We start from the raw sequence: 21,311 nt of genomic DNA, 5'->3' as shown, positions 1-21,311 counted from the left end.
TCACTGTGGCTCAGACCCTCAGTGAACTCTGCTTTCATTTCTGCCCAGGTGGCCTTCCTCCCTTCTGAAGGTCAGTTCACACATCCCCATGGCCCCGAATGATGTGATTGAATCCTGGGGGAATGGGAAAGGCCTGCAGAGCTGGCCTTCCATCTGATGAGTTGAATCCCCAAACTGTGACAGGGAGAGGTGTTTTGGTCCTGAGTTGCCCATGGAGTACTCAGGGAGGATTAATGTCCTTGTGCTTTAGAGTAACACCCATTGTGCTGGAGCAGCCAGCCAAGGCAGGACTAGGAGGTCCTGCAGGCAGGGCCCTCACGGTCAGAGTACCCCTTGGATCATTGCAGTTTCATAGGGGGAGAGGTGTGAGGTGCACTATCTGTGGTATCCATGGTATGGAGGGAACAGTGACAAAGGGGAGGAAGTTGCTCCTGATTGCCGTAGCATAGTCATCCCTTGGGGTGCCCATGCCAACCCTGAGCAGGAATGGCCATGGCTGTGTCAGCATCGGTAGGTAGGAGAGGATAGGAGGAGAAGGAGGAAGAGAAGAGTCTAAAAGGAGGAGACCTGGCCCTCTGGTCCCGTATGTCCCGAGGAGCCCTTCTGGCATGCTATGCTGTACTCTGACCCTTAGGCAGCCTGCCTGGAATGTCCCAGATTTGGGATGACACAGTTCACCCAGGATTCACTGGCCAACTGTGGCTGTTGCTGTGTAAGTGTGTGTTGCAGAATATTTGTGGGGGGACAACGGAAAAGAAAAATAAGACACTGAAGGGCTGAATCCCCCTAGACAGGACAAAGAGGCACGATTTTCACGAAAGTGGTATGGCACTCACTGCATGTGCTCGGGTGTATGGTGAGGAAGAGCATCCTCCACAGTGCTGGCAGCCTGGTGCTGTGTTCTCAAGAACAGAGGGGAGCTGTCTGAGAGATTCAGAGCCTGCAGACTGCCAGAGGTGTGAGGGGAGGAAAAACAAACCTCCCCGCCTACCCTTTCCATGGGGCTCCCAGTTCCTCCGGGGTCTCTCTCTGCTGTAATCTTGCCCCTTCTTCTTCTGCCCTGAGACTTTTTCCTGTGGGATCTGTGGTGGCTTCTGGCACTCTTTCCTCAGAATGGCACCTGGGCTGTGCCTTGTCATCTGAAACTTTCTGTTCTTTCTCACAAGATCTGGTGCCCTGTGTGTCTAGTCAGCCCTTCTGCCTGTATCCCCTCTATGCTTTTCCTACTGGGGGCTTCTAGAGATATCTTTCATTACAAGCTGCACAGTACTTGTGTGAACACTGAGTGCTTCCTCAGTCACAAGATTGTGGAGCGTGGACCTTGTGGACATTGGGGCGGGGCAGACCATTCTCCCCCCCACCACCAGCAGCAACTGGGGCACTGGGTGAGCAAGGGCACTGCTCCCTCCCCCTAGCCAGTGTCTTTCATGCCTTATCTTTAGAATTCTGATTGCACATTTTTTTCCTCCAAGTAGATTAATGAAACATATCTGTTTCCATATTTTTCTCTTTGTAGTAATAAAGTTTGCTTTTAGGTAGTGGTAGATGACCAAGTTTAACTACTTGAATGTCTCATAGCAATAAAATCAAAGTCTACAGAATAGAAAAAAAAAGTAACTCTGAAATAAATATTAGGCATTACTATTATGGATATGCTATGAACAGAAGTCTGTTATATATTTTATTGTTCTGAATGTTTTCCTTTTTCCTCCTTGATTTATGTTCATAACTGAGTGGGAATGTCTCTTTTTTTTGTTTGTGTGTTTCTCCATGCTCCCCCGCCTTTTGAAATGGTTTTACATCCACGTACATTTTCCTTGCAAAAGATGTTTCTTCAGTGTCTGTCCCTTCATTCCTTCTCTGTGTCCATATTTAGTTACAGCTTTCTATGTAGTAGCTTTGTGTGCCTTTCCTTCATCCGTCATTACCTGACATGGTTTATTCCTGTTTGCTTCTCTCTTTCTTGCAAAGCCCTGAGTGGGTACAATCATTTACCTTTAGCTTTTTAAGGAACATGATAGAAGTGACTTACACTATTTGCAGTGTCAACCCTTTTACATAAGGTACTACTAAAAGCTAAAGTCCCATATATTGCTGGGCAAGAGATAACTCATACAAAGATAATACAAAGATAAATCATGCGAACATATGTCAAAATATAACATGTGATTAATGTAAGTTCCTTAATGTGACTTCTTTCAGAAATGCTCTAAACTATCTGGGAAAATTTTTGTCCTAGGTTATTCTTGTTATGAAAATAATCTAATGCATATCATAGTGTTTGTACAGTAATGAACTAGGGATAAGCAGAGTGATATTTTGAGGATATCTGTATGAGCTCTCATAATCCTCTCCCCATGAGAAGATGTAGGTGAACAAATCAGAGAATCGAGGGTTGTGTCTACATCCGAGTGACTCCAAAATCTGTGCCCTTTGTGTTAGATCATATGGTAATGGTGAATATTATTCTTAATTTACCCGCTTTGATACTCGTTATTCTTAAAGCTGTTGTTTTTTTTTTCTAGAATGTTCTGCCACCAGGGGTAATAAAGCAAATGACTGCTTATCGGCAACACATGAAAATTGGTAAGCTATTTGAAGATTTTCTATTTTTGTGTTATCTCTTGTTATTTAATTAAAAATATTTTCATATACTCTTTATTTTTATTTTAGTACAAGCCAAATTTACTGTGAGAACAGAAGATGGAACAATGTTTGAAGACAGCATTTTTAATCATCCACATGTGGTTCCAAGCCTTCCCACACCATCAGTCGAAGTGCAGGGCTTTCATGATCCGTTCCTGCAACCACCTGGCCCTGGTCTGAAAGCTTCCTTCAAGTCTTCAACTAAGCCAGGTGGTACAGAGGTAAGTTAATGTAAGCAACAACAGCAACAACAAAAACCCCTTCTTTTCCCCATGCTTTTTTCACATACCACCCCCCATCTCCATCATGCTGACAAGGATCGTAGAAATGTATGTCCTCAAGATCATAATAGAAAGCAGTGTAATCACAAGAGAGAGAGAGATGTATAGGATTGAGATTTCTAAAGTTTGGTTGGGAGTAAAGAATTCTTTGAGTTGCCATTGTGTGAGCAGAGAATTAGAAAGCAACCCAAAAGGACTGCTCAACAGACATGTAGATGAGAAAGGGATGAGGGGGAGGAATTCATGTGAGAAGGGCAAGATAAATACAAGGGTTGAATAAGAGAGTCAAAGTGAGAGATTATTATAAAAGCACCACAGCAATAGTGGAGTTCAATGAGAGCAGGAACTCTCCATATGTAAAATCCGATGGAAATTCTTTTAAATGCAAATTGAGAAAAGACAATCAGCACAAAAGATGCTCAGATTCTTCAGAATGACATGTACCTGATTTCAGTGAAGAAATGAAAGACAATTTGAAAATGATTAAGGTGATGGATATCCCAATTACCCTGTATGATTCTATTAATATGAAGGGTCAAATTATCACATGTAGGCCCCATATATGTGCACCAAGTATGCAGCAGTTAAAAATGACTTAGAAATAAAAGAATTTATTCTTCATTTCTGTTAAATTTAGTAAAGTGATGTCTTAATCTGAATCTAGTAAAACCTATGTCATAGATAATGCCAAGAGATATCTATCTTGGGGCTTGTCAGATTTTTTAATGAATTATTTAGTTTAGACTCTTGTTCCTTCCTTAAGGTTGCTAACTTAGTGTTTTCTCTATCCATAACTTGCCTAAGTAATATATTTTACTGTTTGATACATTCCTGGTGACTGTTTTAGATCTTTTAGAGAATAAGGAGAAAGAAATAAATAAACCTTTTATTTGATCTTTTGATTAATTAAAATTATAATCTCAGATTATATAAGGGAGGTTCTGAATTTTTATTGATGCTAAGAGAAAAGAAATTTTGAGCCACAGCCCTCTTAGAGAAATAAATGCAGCAATTATTTATTTCTGCAGTTATTCTCATTGATCTTATGCTAATACTATCTGTATGTAAAGGGCACCTGTATATACACATGCCATGAACTTAAACATAATTGGTGACTCTTCTCTCACATAAACTACTTATAGAAACAATGAAGGAATGATTTCCAATGGAGAATACAAAATCATCTCTAGACGATGGTTTTTTTCTTTTAAAAATATCTCCCCAAAACGGGACCCTTTATATTATTCACAGGAAGCTTTATGAACTTTAGTATTTATAGATTTTTGACCTGGCACAGAGATGAATTCATCTCTTAAACTCAGGAATCTTTTACACCTGACATTTGAGTCTGTTTCTTCTCTCTTCCTAGGAATATTGGGTCCTCCTTCACAATCATAGATGTTTTCGGATTTTTTATCTTCAACTTGAATAATCATGGCTTTATTTTCTTCATGCTAGATGCTCTCTCTGATTTTTAACTAATATCCTATGTGGCATGAAGAGGAAATTAGAGCTATTACTATGTCCTTTACTGGGGCAGAAGAAAAACCATGTCACATCCAACATGGGGCTTTACATTTCCTTCTTAAATTATAGTAGTATTTACACATGCCTCCTAATTCTGTAATCAAACAAATGGAGAAGGAGGTCTCTAACAGATTAAAACTTTTAAGATTAATTTTTACATAGGAATCCTATTGAATTGGCATTTTGAATCAGTGCTTTAGAATTCAACCATTTCATTTCATTTAAACATGCATATCCCGGCAATTTTCTGGAAGTAAATATTTGCATATATAAAGGAAAGTATATTTTATATCCTTGACAGATTTGGGGTAATGTATTTGAAAACGTTGCATTCCATATTATATTTCCCTACTCTCATTTTCATTTCCAGAATTTCCGAGTTCTTTCTATGTTTGCCTTATTGAATTCTACCACTTTTGTATGGTTTTCAAATATTTACCTTCATAACTCCAAATAATTTTCCTGAGTAAGCTTACCGATTCCTACGCCCAGTGTGTTTACCCAGCTCTGTGTTGTGCATCATGTCCACTGGGTGCCTCAGCTTTGACGCATTGCCAGGTGATGCTGTCCTTGACCCTTGTCTGAGTCTCCCTGACTGTCCGTAATATACTCCGACATCTGGCTTCTTCACCCCAGTAAACAACCCCGAATAAATAGCAGTGAAAGACTCAAGCAGGAACAGTCCAGCTCTCCAGTCCTCCCCCCAGTCGCCAATTCTGTCATTCACCAAGTTCTGTATCTTCTACCTGCTCACCATTTTTCCTATCTTATTACGCTTACTCACTCTCTGACTTATGATGTTGGAAGACTGTTTTCTGGATTCCCTCCACCCCCACCCCTGCTTGGTAAGTTCATTTAGCTTTCCATTGCTGCCTGGGTGACCTTTCTAAAATATATTTGTGAAGATGTAAGTCACCTCCTCATTGAGGGGATCCTCCTTCCATGAAGGGAACAGTTGATGTTCTAGGATGGCACGTGACTGCTGTGGTTCAGACTGATTCTCCAGTTTTCCCTCTCCATCCCGCTTCCTATAGCTGTTTTGCAGTTTTACCACATTATTTTGCTTCCCCTATTTGCCTGGTTGCTTCCTTATCCTTGTGCTGATCCCACATGTCAAGAAATTCTTCACACCTTCGGTCTGTATTTTGTGTGCCTTTCAAAATCCATTCCTCTCTTTGTAGCATTGCTGGAGTTTCCCAGTTAGAATGGACTGTTCTCCCCTTTGTACCCTCACTAGACTTTGTTCAGTCCATTTGGCAAACTGGTGACTTAGTGACTTACCCATTTGTCTTCTTATTTGCTTCCATACATCTCAAGTCCCGCTTGAATATCAGGCAGAATCTGCCTTCTGTTTATATGTTCCGCTTTGTCCCAGAATATTGCCCATGATTTGGCAGACACAGTGACTGTGTGTTATCTGACTGAGTGAGTGGGTGAGTGAGAGAATAAATACAATGTGTTCTGAAGTGCATTTCTGTTTTTTTTTTTTTTCACAGGAGGAGACAACAAAGCCAGCAGGTTTCAGAGAGGAAAATGGTATGAGTATTACTGAAAATGCTCCATGAGAGCAAAAAAATAATGTCACTTTTACTGTAACACGTGAAAATAGCAGAAGTGATAAATCAGTGAATATCTCTGAGATTTCTCCATGTGTAAATACTGTTATAAAGGCACCAGTTAACGTATGTCGTTTCAAATGTAACAACCGTTTCCTGTAATTATTTTTCTTTTCCTGTTTTCCTTCATATGGCCTACCTTTTGTTCTTTTAATCTGCATCAATTCTGAAATAATTTTTTGCTATTACTTTTATTTCATCTAAATAAAAATGAATGGCAGTAGACTTGTATATGTATTTGAAATGTGCAGTCAGACATATTCTAATAAATGACTCTGTGAATGACATTTTATAGCTAAGATGTCCTTGTTAACATCTGGACCAAAGGAAGAGGAAGCATCGTCACCTGCGGATTCGGATTCGGAGGTACTGTGTTTAGTTGTTGTTGTTATGCTGTTAAAATCTAAGCATTGAGTGAAGTTAAAATCCAAGAAGGGGTAGTGTGATGTCACAGTCTGACCTCTGCATTTGCATATAAGGGCTGATCCTCTTACCATTTTCAGCTTATAGGTCAGAAAATAATGGTGTGCTAAGGACATGACAGCTGTACAGTATAATTCTGCTCGTTTGCTGCATATTTTTAAGAGGCCATCATACTGTAGGGTAAAAAATAAGGCTCAGAAGTGGGAAAGAATCAATTTGGGCTTTGAAGTATGTTGACCTACAAGCTAAAGAATTCTTCCGGGTCAAGCCGTGGCCAAATGTTAAATTGCATGGTACATGTGAACGTGTGAAAGGTCCAATGACATTCAAAGAGAAAGAGTTTGGAGTAGCATGTTTTGGAAGCTGGAATTAACAAAGATAGTGCCTGAAACCTGAAGATTTTAAAATGTTGGATAGTCAAGTCAAGATGTTGAGGAAAGAGGAGATGGAAAAATGTGGGGAACAGTAAATACGTTAGAGTTTAATAACAGCAATTCTATTTAGTGATATTTTGAAGAGTAGAATTTGTTATCAAAAACAAAATGCACTAAATATATTTGTGGCTGCTGTGCTTTTACAAGGGTAGGTAGGAAGTAGTGACGCAGTATATGGTAAGGGAACAACTGTGGAAAGAGCTTGGAAGGGCCTGACCTCTTAGATAGAAGCAGCTGCTGCACAGTGGTACCTGGGCAGAGGAGAAGGCAGGTGACATGTTAGCATCCTGGTTATGTCACTGATTACACTAGGCATGAAATATGGAGGAACTGCCAGGGCTGTGCCTGCAGCGGTGGACAGAAGAGGGAGGGAGGAGCAAGATGAGAAGGGTCTACAAGAATGAGACCTGTCATTCTTGACACCTGTGTCTCAAGGAGCCCTTCTGGGATTCGGTGCTGTCCTCTCACATGTAGGCAGCCTGCCCAGAATGTGCCAGCTGTGAGATCGCTCAGGTCTCCGAGATTCACTGGTGCCCTCTGGCTGCTGCAGTCTGAGTGGGTTGTGTAGCACATTTGTGTCGGTTCCAGTGAAATGAGAAACTGAAGGGCTGAAGCTCCCTGGGCAGCACAGAGGCACACAATGGGTGCGAAAGCAGTATGGTGCCCACCACGTGGGCTGTGGTCTGTGGGGAGGGAGAAGGACCTCCAGGGTGCCAGCGGCCTTGTGCTCTGTGCTCAGGAAGCTCCCAGATCGCTGAGGGCAGCAGCACTTGGGCTCCTGAGGACAGAGGGGCTGTCTGACAGTTTGGGGGCCTGCAGACTGCCAGAGGTGTGAGGGGAGGAAAAATAAACCTCCCCACCTACCCTTTCCGTGGGGCTCCCAGGTCCTCCGGGGTCTCTCTCTGCCAGAACGTTGCTCCTTCCTGTTCTGCCCTGCGACTTCTTCCTGTGGGATCTGTGGTGGGTTCTGGCACTGTGTCCTTAGAATTACACCTGGGGTGTGCCTTACCATCTGAGACTTTCTGTTCTTCCTCGTAGGATCCGGTGCCCGATACCTGTAGTCTGCCATTCTGCCCGTATTCCCCTCTGTGCTCTTTCTAGTGAGGGTTTCTGAAGATATCTTTAAGACATGATATCATTACAAGCTGCACATTACTGTTTGGTATTCTCATTACCCATTTTTTTCTTTTTTCTCTGAGGAGAAACTGATGGCATGTTTCTGTTTCTATTTTTCTCTTTTTGTATTTATAAGTTTACAGTTTTCAGATAGTGGTATGTGACCATGTTTCACTACTTGAATGCCTCATTTTATAGCAATAAATTAAAGTCTACCAAAGTGGAGACAAAAAGTAACTGTCACGTAAATGTTAGTCAGTATTATTGTGGATGTGCTATGAACAGAAGTCTCTGTTATAGATCTTATTGTGCTGAATGTCTTTTCTTTTCTTTCTTGATTTACGTTCATAATTGAGTGGAAATGTTTCTTGTTTTTGTTTGTGTGTTCATCCATGTGCCCGCAGCTTTTGAAATGGTTTTACACCCACCTAAATTTTCCTTGCAGGAGACGTTTCTTCAGTGTCTGTCTCTTCATTCCCTCTCTGCCTCCGTATTTAGTTACAGGTTTCTTTGTAGTAGCTATGTGTGCCTTTCTTTCTTCCATCAGTGCCATGTGAGCTTTATTAATGTTTATTTCTCTCTTTCTTGCAAAGACCTGAGTGGGCACAATCATTTCTCTGTGGCTTTTTGTCAAACAAGAGAGAAGTGTCTTGTACTACTTTTAATCTCCATCCTTTTAGGTAAGGTACTAGTAAAAACTAAACTCCCACATATTCATGGGCAAGAGATAATTCATACAAATATAAATCACGTGGATAGATGTAAAAATATAACACATGATGACTGTAAGTTCCTTAATGTTAGTTGTTTCAGAAACGCTCTCAACTATGTCGGAAAATTTTTGTCCTCGGTTATTCTGGTTAAGAAAATACTCTAAATGAATCGTAGTGTTTGTATAGTAATGAAGTAGGGATGAGGGGGATAATATTTTGAGGACATCTGTATTAGCTCCCATAACGCTCTCCCCACACGAAGATATGTGTTAAATAATGACAGAATTGAGTGTTGGGTCTACATTGAAGTGATTCCACAAGCTGTGCACGTTGTGTTGATTCGTCTGGTAATGGCGAACATTACACTTGAGTTACTCGTGTTGATACTCATTTTTATTAAGGCTTCTGTTTTTCGTTCTAGAATGTTGCACAACCAGGATTGACGAAGCCAATGGCCACTTCTCAGCAACTCACGAAAAGTGGTAAGCTATTTCAAGACTGCCTATATTGTGTTCTTCCTTGTTAACTAATTACACATATTTTCATATACTCTTTATTTTTGCAGTACTAAAAGGCAAATATAATGGTGTGGGAACAGAAAAGGAAACCATGTTACAGGACGGTATTTCTCATCACCGAGATGTGGTTGAAAGCCTTCCGACATCAGTCAAAGTCCAGGGCTTTCATGCTCGTTTCGTTGACACACATGGCCCTGGTCTGCAACCTGTCTTGATGTCTTCAACTGAGGAAGGTCACACAGAGGTAAGTTAGTTTAAGGAACCACAACAACAAAAACCCCTTCTTTTCCCCACGCTTTGTTCACATATCACCCCCTGACCCTCATCATGCTGACAAGCATCCTAGAAAGAAGTGGATGGCCTCAAGGTCATCATAGAAACCAGTGTAATCACAAGAGAGAGAGATGTACAGGATTGAGATTTATAAACTTTGGTGGGAGGAAACAATTCTTAGGGCTGCCACTGTGTGAGCAAAGAATTAGAAAGCAACCCAAAAGTGCTGCTCCACAAAGATGTGGATGGAGGAATGAATGAAGGGGAAGAATTCATGTGCGAAGGGCAAGATAAACGTAATGATTGAATAAGAGCGTCAATATGACAGATTAGTATAAAAACACCTCAGAAATAGTGGAGTTAACTGAGAGCAGGATCTCTCCACATTAAAAAAATATGGAGAAAATGCTTTTATTCTTTATTTTTATTTTTATTATTTTTTCTGAGACAGCGGGCTAGAGTGCCGTGGCATCGGCCTAGCTCACAGCAACCTCAAAGTCCTGGACTCAAGCAATCCTCCTGCCTTAGCCTGTCCAGTGGCCGGGACTACAGGCATGCACCAATATGCCTGGCTAGTTTTTTCCTATATATTTTTAGTTGTCCTGCTAATTTCTCTCTATTTTTAGTAGAGAGGGGGTCTTGCTCTTGCTAAGGCTGGTCTGGAACTCCTGAGCTCAGAGGATCCACCAGCCCAGGCCTCCCAGAGTGCTAGACGGAAATGCTTTTAAATGCAAATTAAGACTCGGGGAGGTGGGGTGGGAGGGGATGGAGGTATGACTGCATGGTGAGTGCCAGGCACACTGTTTGGAGAATGGACACGCTTGAGCCTCTGACTCAGGGGGATGGGTATGACATGGACAATGTATATAACCTCAACTTATGTACCCCCATGATGAGCTGAAATAAAAAGTAAATAAATAAAAATAAAAATAAATGCAAATTAAGAAACGAGAGGCAGTCAGTCCAAAAGATTCTTCAGAATGACATATCCCTGATGTTAATGAAGGACTGAAAGAGAGTTTGAGATGATTGTCATGAACATTAATCAGCTGGGCATTTTAAAATTGCTAGAATAAGATAATTTGAATGTTGCTAGCATATAGAAAAGAGAATCATTTAAGGTTCTACTCAAATGAATTTTTCAAATTATCACATGTTAGTCCTCATATGTGTACACCTAGTGAGCATCAATTAGAATCCATGTGGGAAGTAAGGAAAATTTAATCCTCACTTCTTTTCAATTTAGTAAAGTGATGTCTTGTATTGAATCTAGTAAAATCTCTGTCCTACGTGATGCAAAGTAGTTTTGACTCTTTTGTTTCTTGGTAAACGTGTCCAACTTAGTGTTCAGTCATTCCATCAGTTACCTAAGTAATTTATCTTATTGTTTGATATAATCTTGGTGGCTGTTTTAGATCTTTTGGAGAATAAGGAGAGAGAAATAAATAAGCCTTTGATTGGATATCTTTGTTAACGGAAATTGAAATGTGAGGTTATATACAGGAGGTTCTCAGTCTGTTTCGATGAAATCAGAAAAGCAATTTTGAGCCACAACCCTCTTAGAGAAATCAGTGCAGCGATTATTTCTTTCTGGAGTTACTCTGATCTGTCTTGTGGCAATAATATCGGTACCTAACGGCCACCTGTATGTACACATGCCACGTGAACGTAAACAGAATTGTCGATTGCTTGCTCACATAAACTGCCTTTTATCACAGAAACACGCTGAAGGCATGGTTTCCAAAGGAGTATACAAAATCATATCTGGGCGATGATTTTTTAATTTTAAAAATATCTCCCGCTAAGGGCACTCTTTATATTGTTCCCGGGAAGCTTTGTGAACTTTCGTATTCACAGTTGTTCCACCTGGCCTGTACAGTCATTCATCTCTGAAACTGAGGAACCCTGTACATTTGACATTTCAGTCAAATTCTTCTGTCTTCCTAGGCACATTGGGTCCCCCTTGACAGTCGTAGATGTACCTGAAGGTTTGTAATCTTCAACGTGGATAGTCCTGGCTTTACTTTTCTTCATACTAGATGCTCTCTCCCACTCTTAACTACTACCCTATCTGGCATAATGCGGAAATTAGAGCTATTAGTATGTCCTCTACCGGGGCAGAAGGAAAAGCACGTGAAATTCAACATAGAGTATTATGTTTCCTTTTTACATTATAGTAGCACTTAAAGATGCCTCCTAATTCTGTAATCACACAAATGGAGAAGGAGGTCTTCTACAGTTTAACACTCATCAGATAAATTTTTACAAAGGAATCCTCTTGAACTGGCATTTTGAATCAATGTTGTAGAATTCAGCCATTTCATTTCATTTCATTTAAACATGGATATCCCGGCAATTTTGTGGAAGTAAATATTTGCGTATATAAATAAAAGTATATTTCATATCCTTGAATCAGACACTGAGTTATGTAATTGAAAAATTGCATCCCGTCTTTCATTTCCCTCCTCTCCTTATCCTTCTAGAATTAGAGAGTTCTTTGTATGTTTGCGTTATTGAATTCTACCACTTTTGTATGGTTTTCAAATATTTACCTTCTTAACTCCAGATAATTTTCCCGAGTAAGCTTACCGATTCCTACGCCCAGTGTGTTTACCAAGCTCTGTGTTGTGTATCATGTCCACTGGGTGCCTCAACTTTGACACATTGCTAGGTGAAGCTGTCCTTGACCCTTATCTGACTCTTCATGACTGTCCATAATACACTCCGACATCTGGCTTCTTCACCCAAGTAAACAATGCCGTATAAATAGCAGTGAAAGACTCAAGCAGGAACAGTCGAGCTCTCCAGTCCTCCCCCTTTTCGCCAATTCTCTTGTTCACCAAGTTCTTTATCTTCTACCTGCTCACCATTTTTCCTATCTTATTACGCTTACTCACTCTCTGCCTTATGATGTTGGCAGACTGTTTTGTGGACTCCCGCACTCCACCCCTGCTTGATAAGTTCATTTAGCTTTCCATTGCTGCCTGGGTGACCTTTCTAAAATATATTTGTGAAGATGTAAGTCATCTCCTCATTGAGGTGATCCTCAATAAATGAAGGGGATAGTTGATGTTCTAGCATGGCACGTGACTGGTGTGGTTCAGACTGATTCTCCCGTTTTCCCTCTCCATTGCGCTTCCTTTAACTATTTTGCAGTTTTACCACATTATTTTGCTTCCCCTATTTGCCTGGTTGCTTCCTTATCCTTGTGCTGATCCCACATGTCAAGAAATTCTTCACACCTTCGGTCTGTATTTTTTGTGCCTTTCAAAATCCATTCCTCTCTTTGTAGTGTTTCTGGTGTTTCCCAGTTAGAACGGACTGTTTTCTCCTTTGTGCCCTCACTAGACATTGTTCAGTACATTTTTCAAACTGGTGACTTAGTGACTTACCCATTTGTCTTCTTATTTGCTTCCATACATCTCAAGTCCCGCTTCAATATCAGGCAGAATCTGCCTTCTATTTATATGTTCCGCTTTGTCCCAGAATATTGCCCATGATTTGGCAGACACTGTGACTGTGTGTTATCTGACTGAGTGAGTGTCTGAGTGAGGGAATTAATTCAATGTGTTTTGAAGTGCATTTCTTTTTTTTTTTTTTCCACAGGAGGACACAACAAAGCCAGCAGGTTTCAGAGAGGACAATGGTATGAATATTTTGGAAAATGCTCCACGAGAGCAAAAAATAATGTCACTTTTACTGTAACACGTGAAAATAGCAGAAGCGATAAATCAGTGAATATCTCTGAGATTTTTCCATGTGTAAATACTGTTTTAAAGGCACCAGTTAACGTATGTGGTTTCAAATGTAACAACCATTTCCTGTAATTATTTTTCTTTTCCTGTTTTCCTTCATACGGCCTACCATTTGTTCTTTTAATCTGCATCAATTCTGAAATAATTTTTTGCTATTACTTTTATATCATCTAAATAAAAATGAATGGCAGTAGACTTGTATAGGTATTTGAAATATACAGTCAGACATGTTCTCATAAATGACTCTGTGAATGACATTTTATAGCTAAGATGTCCTTGTTAACATCTGGACCAAAGGAAGAGGAAGAGTCATCTTCTTGGGATTCGGATTCGGAGGTATTGTGTCGTGGTGGTGGTGTTCTTATGGGGTTAAAACCGAAGCACTGAATGATGTTAAAATCAAAGAAGGGGTGGTGTGATGTCACGGTCTGACCTCTCCATTTGCATATAAGGTCTGATCCTCTTATAAGTTGCAGCTTATAAGTCAGAAAATATTGGTGTGCTAAGTACATTACAGCTGTACAATATAATTCTTCTAGTTTGCTGCATTTTTTTTAAGAGGCCACCATACTTTAGGGTAAAAAATGAGGCTTATAATTGGGAAAGAATAAATTTGGGTTTGAAGTATGTTGACCTACAAGCTAAAGAATTCTTCCGTGTCAAGCCGTGGCCAAATGTAAAATTGCATGGTACATGGGATTGTGTTAAAGGTCTAACGACATTGAAAGAGAAAGAGTTTGGAGTAGAATCTTTTGGAAGCTGGAATTAAAAAAGATATTGCCTGAAACCTGAAGATTTTAAAATGTTGGATAGTCAAGTCAAGATGTTGAGGAAACAGGAGATGGAAAATTGTGGGGAATAGTGAATAAGTGGGAGTATAAAAATAACAATTCTAATTAGTGATATTTTGATGAGTAGAATTTGTTTTCAAAAAGAAAATTGCACTAAATATATTTGTGGCTGCTGCGCTTTTTATAAGGGTAGGTAGGAACTACTGACGACTTATACTAAGGGAACAACTGTGGAAAGAGCTTGGAAGGGCCTGACCTCTTAGATAGAAGCAGCTGCTGCACAGTGGTACCTGGGCAGAGGAGAAGGCAGGTGACATGTTAGCATCCTGGTTATGTCACTGATTACACTAGGCATGAAATCTGAGGGAACTGCCAGGGCTGTGCCAGCAGCGGTGGACAGAAGAGGGAGGGAGGAGCAAGATGAGAAGGGTCTACAAGAATGAGACCTGTCATTCTTGACACCTGTGTCTCAAGGAGCCCTTCTGGGATTCGGTGCTGTCCTCTCACATGTAGGCAGCCTGCCCAGAATGTGCCAGCTGTGAGATCGCTCAGGTCTCCGAGATTCACTGGTGCCCTCTGGCTGCTGCAGTCTGAGTGGGTTGTGTAGCACATTTGTGTCGGTTCCAGTGAAATGAGAAACTGAAGGGCTGAAGCTCCCTGGGCAGCACAGAGGCACACAATGGGTGCGAAAGCAGTATGGTGCCCACCACGTGGGCTGTGGTCTGTGGGGAGGGAGAAGGACCTCCAGGGTGCCAGCGGCCTTGTGCTCTGTGCTCAGGAAGCTCCCAGTTCCCTGAGGGCAGCAGCGCTTGGGCTCCTGAGGACAGAGGGACTGTCTGACAGTTTGGGGGCCTGCAGACTGCCAGAGGTGCGAGGGGAGGAAAAACAAACCTCCTCACCTACCCTTTCCGTGGGGCTCCCAGGTCCTCTGGGGTCTCTCTCTGCCAGAATCTTGCTCCTTCCTGTTTGCCCTGCGACTTCTTCCCGTGGGATCTGTGGTGGGTTCTGGCACTGTGTCCTTAGAATTACACCTGGGGTGTGCCTTACCATCTGAGACTTTCTGTTCTTCCTCGTAGGATCCCGTGCCCGATATCTGTAGTCAGTCATTCTGCCCGTATTCCCCTCTGTGCTCTCTCTAGTGAGGGTTTCTGAAGATATCTTTAAGACATGATATCATTACAAGCTGCACATTACTTTTTAGAATTGTGATTCCTCATTTTTCCTGAAGGTGGAAATTGATGGCACAGGTTTGTTTCCATTTTTCTTTCTCACCTTTTAGGTAGTGGTAGGTGAGGATTTTTCAGTGCTTGAATGTCTCATTTTATAACAATAAAATCAAAGTCTATAGAAGTAGACACAAAAAGCAACTGTCAAGGGAAAGACATCATTATTAGGGATGTGCTACGAACAGAAATGTCTGTTAATATATCTTTCTGCTCCGAATTTTGTTTCTTTTCTTCCTTGATTTATGTTCAGACCTCATAGACTGGGAATATCTCTTCTTTTGGTTTGTGTTGTTTGTCCATGCTCCCACACCTTTTGAAATGGTTTTACATCCACCTAGATTTTTCTTGCAGAAGACGTTTCTTCAGTCTCTGTCCCTTCATTCCCTCTCTGTCCCCATATTTAATTACAGCTTTGTGTGTAGTAGCTATGTGTGCCTTTCATTCATCCATCATTGCCCAACAGGGTTTATTCCAGTGTATTTCTCCCTTTCTTGCAAAGCCCTGAGTGGGTACAATCATTTCTCTTTAGCTTTTTGACAAACCACGATAGCAGTGACTTGAAGTATTTGCAATGTCGACCCTTGTTTATAAGGTACTACTGAAATCTAAACTCCCACGTATTCCCAGAGAAGAGATAATTCACAGAAGTATAAATCATGTGAACGCATTACAAAATATAACACAAAATTAATGTAAGCTACTACATGTTACTTATTTCAAAAATGCTCAGACTACCTGGGGAAACATTTGTCCTAGGATATTCTTGTTATGAAAATAATCTAATGGATATCATAATGCTTACATAATAATGCATTAGCAGTAAAGGGAGTGATATTTGGAAGATGTCTGTATGAGCTCTCATAATCCTCTCCCGATGAGAAAATATAGGGGAACAAATCAGAGAACTGAGGGTCAAGTAAAACCTGTGTCATAGATGATGTAAAGTGCTATCTCTTTCAGGCTTGTCAGATTTTATTAATGAATTATTAAGTTTTGACTCTTCTGTTTCTTGTTTAAGGTTTCTAAGTTAGTGTTTGGTCTCTGGATACTTAACTGAGTAGTATATGTTATTGTTTGATATAATCTTGGTAGCTGTTTTAGATCTTATGGAGAATAAGGAGAGAGAAATAAATAAGCCTTTGATTGGATATCTATGTTAATGGAAATTGAAATGTGAGGATATACAGGAGGTTCTCAATCTGTTTTGATGAAATCAGAAAAGCAATTTTGAGCCACAACCCTCTTAGATAAATAAGTGCAGCGATTATTTCTTTCTGGAGTTACTCTGATCTGTCTTGTGGCAATAATATTGGTACCTAACGGACACCTGTATGTACACATGCCGCGTGAATGTAAACAAAATTGTCGATTGCTTGCTCACATAAACTACCTTTTATCACAGAAACACGCTGAAGGCATGGTTTCCAAGGAGTATACAAAATCATCTCTGGGCGATGATTTTTTAATTTTAAAAATATCTCCCACTAAGGGCACGCTTTATGTTGTTCCCGGGAAGCTTTGTGAACTTTCGTATTCGCAGTTGTTCCACCTGGCCTGTACAGTCATTCATCTCTAAAACTGAGGAACCCTGTACATTTGACATTTCAGTCAAATTCTTCTGTCTTCCTAGGCACATTGGGTCCCCCTTGACAGTCATAGATGTACCTGAAGGTTTGTAATCTTCAACGTGGATAGTCCTGGCTTTACTTTTCTTCATACTAGATGCTCTCTCCCACTCTTAACTACTACCCTATCTGGCATAAAGCGGAAATTAGAGCTATTAGTATGTCCTTTACCGGGGCAGAAGGAAAAGCACGTGAAATTCAACATAGAGTATTATGTTTCCTTTTTACATTATAGTAGCATTTTAAGATGCCTCCTAATTCTGTAATGACACAAATGGAGAAGGAGGTCTTCTACAGTTTAACACTCATCAGATAAATTTTTACAAAGGAGTCCTCTTGAATTGGCATTTTGAATCAGTGTTGTAGAATTCAGCCATTTCATTTCGTTTCATTTAAACGTGCATATCCCAGCAACGTTCTAGAAGTAAATATTTGCGTATATAATTAAAAGTATATTTTATATCCTTGAATCAGACACTCAGTTATGTAATATAAAAATTGCATCCCATCTTTTATTTCCCTCTTCTCCTTATCCTTCTAGAATTAGCGAGTTCTTTCTATGTTTCCCTTATTGAATTCTACCACTTTTGTATGGTTTTCAAATATTTACCTTCATAACTCCAGATAATTTTCCCGAGTAAGCTTACCGAATCCTACACCCAATGTGTTTACCCAGCTCTGTGTTGTGCATCATGTCCACTGGGTGCCTGAACTTTGATGCGTTTCCAAGTGAAGCTGTCCTTGTCCCTTGTCTGAGGGTTCCTGACTGTCCGTAATATACTCCGACATCTGGCTTCTTCACCCCAGTAAACAACCCCGAATAAATAGCACTGAAAGACTCAAGCAGGAACAATCAGCTCTCCAGTCCTCTGCCCAGTCCCAATTCTGTCATTCACCAAGTTCTGTATCTTCTCCCTGCTCACCATTTTTCGTATCTTATTATGCTTACTCACTCTCTGACTTACGATGTTGGAAACCTGTTTTCTGGACTCCCGCCCCCCACCCTCACTTGGTAAGTTCATTTAGCTTTCCATTGCTCCCTGGGTGACCTTTTAAAATATATTTGTGAAGATGTAAGTCATCTTCTCATTGAGGGGATCCTCATTTCATGACTGATTCTCCCATTTTCCCTCTCCATTCTGCTTCCTATAGCTGTTTTGCAGTTTTACCACATTATTTTGCTTCCCCTATTTGCCTGGTTGCTTCCTTATCCTTGTGCTGATCCCACATGTCAAGAAATTCTTCACACCTTCCGTCTCTATTTTGTGTGCCTTTCAAAATCCATTCCTCTCTTTGTAGCATTTCTGGAGTTTCCCAGTTAGAACGGACTGTTCTCTCCTTTGTGCCCTCACTAGACTTTCTTCAGTCCATTTGTCGAACTGGTGACTTAGTGACTTACCCATTTGTCTTCCTATTTGTTTCCATACATCTCAAGTCCCACTTGTATATCAGGCAGAATCTGCCTTCTTTTTATATGTTCTGCGTTGTCCCACAATATTGCCCGTGATTTGGAAGACACAGTGACTGTGTGTTATCTGACTGAGTGAGTGGGTGTGGGAGTGAATGAATTCAATGTGTTCTGAAGTGCATTTCTTTTTTTTTTTCACAGGAGGAGACAAGAAAGCCAGCACGTTTAAGAGAGGAAAATGGTATGAATATTATGGAAAATGCTCAACAAGAGCAAAAAAATAATGTCACTTTTACTGTAACACGTGAAAATAACAGAAGCGATAAATCAGTGAATATATCTGAGATTTTTCCATGTGTAAATACTGTTGTAAAGGCACCACTTAACCTATGTGGTTTCATATGTAACAACCATTTCCTGTAATTATTTTTCTTTTCCTGTTTTCCTTCATATGGCCTACCTTTTGTTCTTTTAATCTGTATCAATTCTGAAATAATTTTTTGCTATTACTTTTATTTCATCTAAATAAAAATGAATGGCAGTAGACTTGTGTAGGTATTTGAAACATACAGTCACACATGTTCTCATAAATGACTCTGTGAATGACATTTTATAGCTAAGATGTCCTTGTTAACATCTGGACCAAAGGAAGAGGAAGAGTCGTCACCTTGGGATTCAGATTCGGAGGTAATGTGTGGTGGTGGTGGTGTTATGGGGTTGAAACCTAAGCACTGAGTGATGTTAAAGTCAAAGAAGGGGTGCTGTGATGTCATGGTCTGACCTCTCCATTTGCATATAAGGACTGATGGTCTTACATGTTTCCGCTTATAAGTCAGAAAATAATGGTGTGCTAAGTACATTACACCTGTACAGTATGATTCTTCTAGTTTGCTGCATTTTTTTTAAGAGGCCATCATACTGTAGGATAAAAAATGAGGCTTAGAATTGGGAAAGAATAAATTTGGGCTTTAAAGTATGTTGACCTACAAGCTAAAGAATTCTTCCGGGTCAAGCCATGGCCAAATGTAAAATTGCATGGTACATGGGAACGTGTGAATGGTCTAATGACATTGAAAGAGAAAGAGTTTGGAGTAGAATGTTTTGGAAGCTGGAATTAAAAAAGATATTGCCTGAAACCTGAAGATTTTATAATGTTGGATAGTCAAGTCAAGATGTTGAGGAAACAGGAGATGGAAAATTGTGGGGAATAGTGAATAAGTGGGAGTATAATAATAACAATTCTAATAAGTGATATTTTTATGAGTAGAATTTGTTTTCAAAAACAAAATGCGCTAAATAGATTTGTGGCTGCTGTGCTTTTACACGGGTAGGTAGGAACTAGTGACGCCATATATAGTAAGGGGACAGCTGTGGAAAGAGCTTGACCTCTTAGATAGAAGCAGCTGCTGCACAGTGGTACCTGGACGGAGGAGAAGTCAGGTGACACGTTAGCATCCTGGTTATGTCACTGATTACACTAGGCATGAAATCTGAGGGAACTGCCAGGGCTGTGCCAGCAGCGGTGGACAGAAGAGGGAGGGAGGAGCAAGATGAGAAGGGTCTACAAGAATGAGACCTGTCATTCTTGACACCTGTGTCTCAAGGAGCCCTTCTGGGATTCGGTGCTGTCCTCTCACATGTAGGCAGCCTGCCCAGAATGTGCCAGCTGTGAGATCGCTCAGGTCCCCGAGATTCACTGGTGCCCTCTGGCTGCTGCAGTCTGAGTGGGTTGTGTAGCACATTTGTGTCGGTTCCAGTGAAATGAGAAACTGAAGGGCTGAAGCTCCCTGGGCAGCACAGAGGCACACAATGGGTGCAAAAGCAGTATGGTGCCCACGACGTGTGCTGTGGTCTGTGGGGAGGGAGAAGGACCTCCAGGGTGCCAGCAGCCTTGTGCTCTGTGCTCAAGAAGCTCCCAGTTCCCTGAGGGCAGCAGCGCTTGGCTCCTGAGGACAGAGGGGCTGTCTGACAGTTTGGGGGCCTGCAGACTGCCAGAGGTGTGAGGGGAGGAAAAACAAACCTCCCCACCAACCGTTTCTGTGGGGCTCCCAGATCCTCTGGGGTCTCCCTCTGCCAGAATCTTGCTCCTTCCTGTTCTGCCGTGCGACTTCTTCCCGTGGGATCTGTGGTGGGTTCTGGCACTGTGTCCTTAGAATTACACCTGGGGTGTGCCTTACCATCTGAGACTTTCTGTTTTTCCTCGTAGGATCCGGTGCCCGATATCTGTAGTCAGCCATTCTGCCCGTATTCCCCTCTGTGCTCTTTCTAGTGAGGTTTTCTGAAGATAACTTTAAGACATGATATTATTACAAGCTGCACATTACTTTTTAGAATTCTGATGCCCCATTTTTCCTCAAGGTGGAAATTGATGGCACAGTTTTCTTTCCGTTTTTCTTTCTCAGCTTTCAGGTAGTTATAGGTGAGGATTTTTCACTAGTTCAATGTCTCGTTTTACAGCAATATAATCATATCTATAGAAGTAGACACAAAAAGCAACTGTCAAGGGAAAGGCATCATTATTAGGGATGTGCTACGAACAGAAATGTCTGTTAATATATCTTTCTGCTCCGAATTTTTTTTCTTTTCTTCCTTGATTTATGTTCAGACCTCATAGACTGGGAATATCTCTTCTTTTTGTTTGTGGTGTTCGTCCATGCTCCCCCACCTTTTGAAATGGTTTTACATCCACCTAGATTTTTCATGCAGAAGACGTTTCTTCAGTCTCTGTCCTTTCATTACCTCTCTGTCCCCATATTTAGTTACAGCTTTGTGTGTAGTAGCTATGTGTGCCTTTCATTCATCCATCATTGCCCAACAGGGTTTATTCCAGTGTATTTCTCCCATTCTTGCAAAGCCCTGAGTGGGTACAATCATTTATCGTTAGGTTTTTGACAAACCATGATAGCAGTGACTTGAAGTATTTGCAATGTCAACCCTTGTTCATAAGGTACTACTAAAA

At 40.9% G+C, this 21,311-nt stretch overlaps 1 protein-coding gene and 1 long non-coding RNA gene across 3 annotated transcripts in view; both read left to right on the top strand.

The window, feature by feature from the left end:
• The window catches only part of LOC123650602 (putative ankyrin repeat domain-containing protein 19), a 70,385-nt gene extending 64,353 nt beyond the window's left edge, over positions 1-6,032 (top strand). The window contains exons 17-19 of one of the 2 annotated variants that reach the window (XM_045569489.1): positions 2,526-2,586; positions 2,674-2,867; positions 5,951-6,032. In XM_045569489.1, the coding sequence (XP_045425445.1) occupies positions 2,526-2,586; positions 2,674-2,867; positions 5,951-6,019 (324 nt within the window). In that variant the 3' untranslated portion in view covers positions 6,020-6,032. Of the gene's footprint in view, positions 1-2,525; positions 2,587-2,673; positions 2,868-5,950 lie in introns of those variants that run through there. The other variant, XM_045569490.1, reaches the window with a different exon arrangement.
• A 7,123-nt stretch (positions 6,033-13,155) lies between these two features.
• On the top strand, positions 13,156-19,006 carry LOC123650603. The gene is made up of 4 exons (XR_006739429.1): positions 13,156-13,193; positions 13,568-13,638; positions 18,554-18,593; positions 18,969-19,006. It is a non-coding gene; the product is annotated as an uncharacterized LOC123650603 (long non-coding RNA).
• Positions 19,007-21,311: the final 2,305 nt, after the last annotated feature.

The sequence above is a fragment of the Lemur catta genome, chromosome 15 (assembly GCF_020740605.2).
Source record: "Lemur catta isolate mLemCat1 chromosome 15, mLemCat1.pri, whole genome shotgun sequence".
Taxonomy (NCBI): Eukaryota; Metazoa; Chordata; class Mammalia; order Primates; family Lemuridae; genus Lemur; species Lemur catta.
This window is presented reverse-complemented; position numbering and strand designations above follow the sequence as displayed.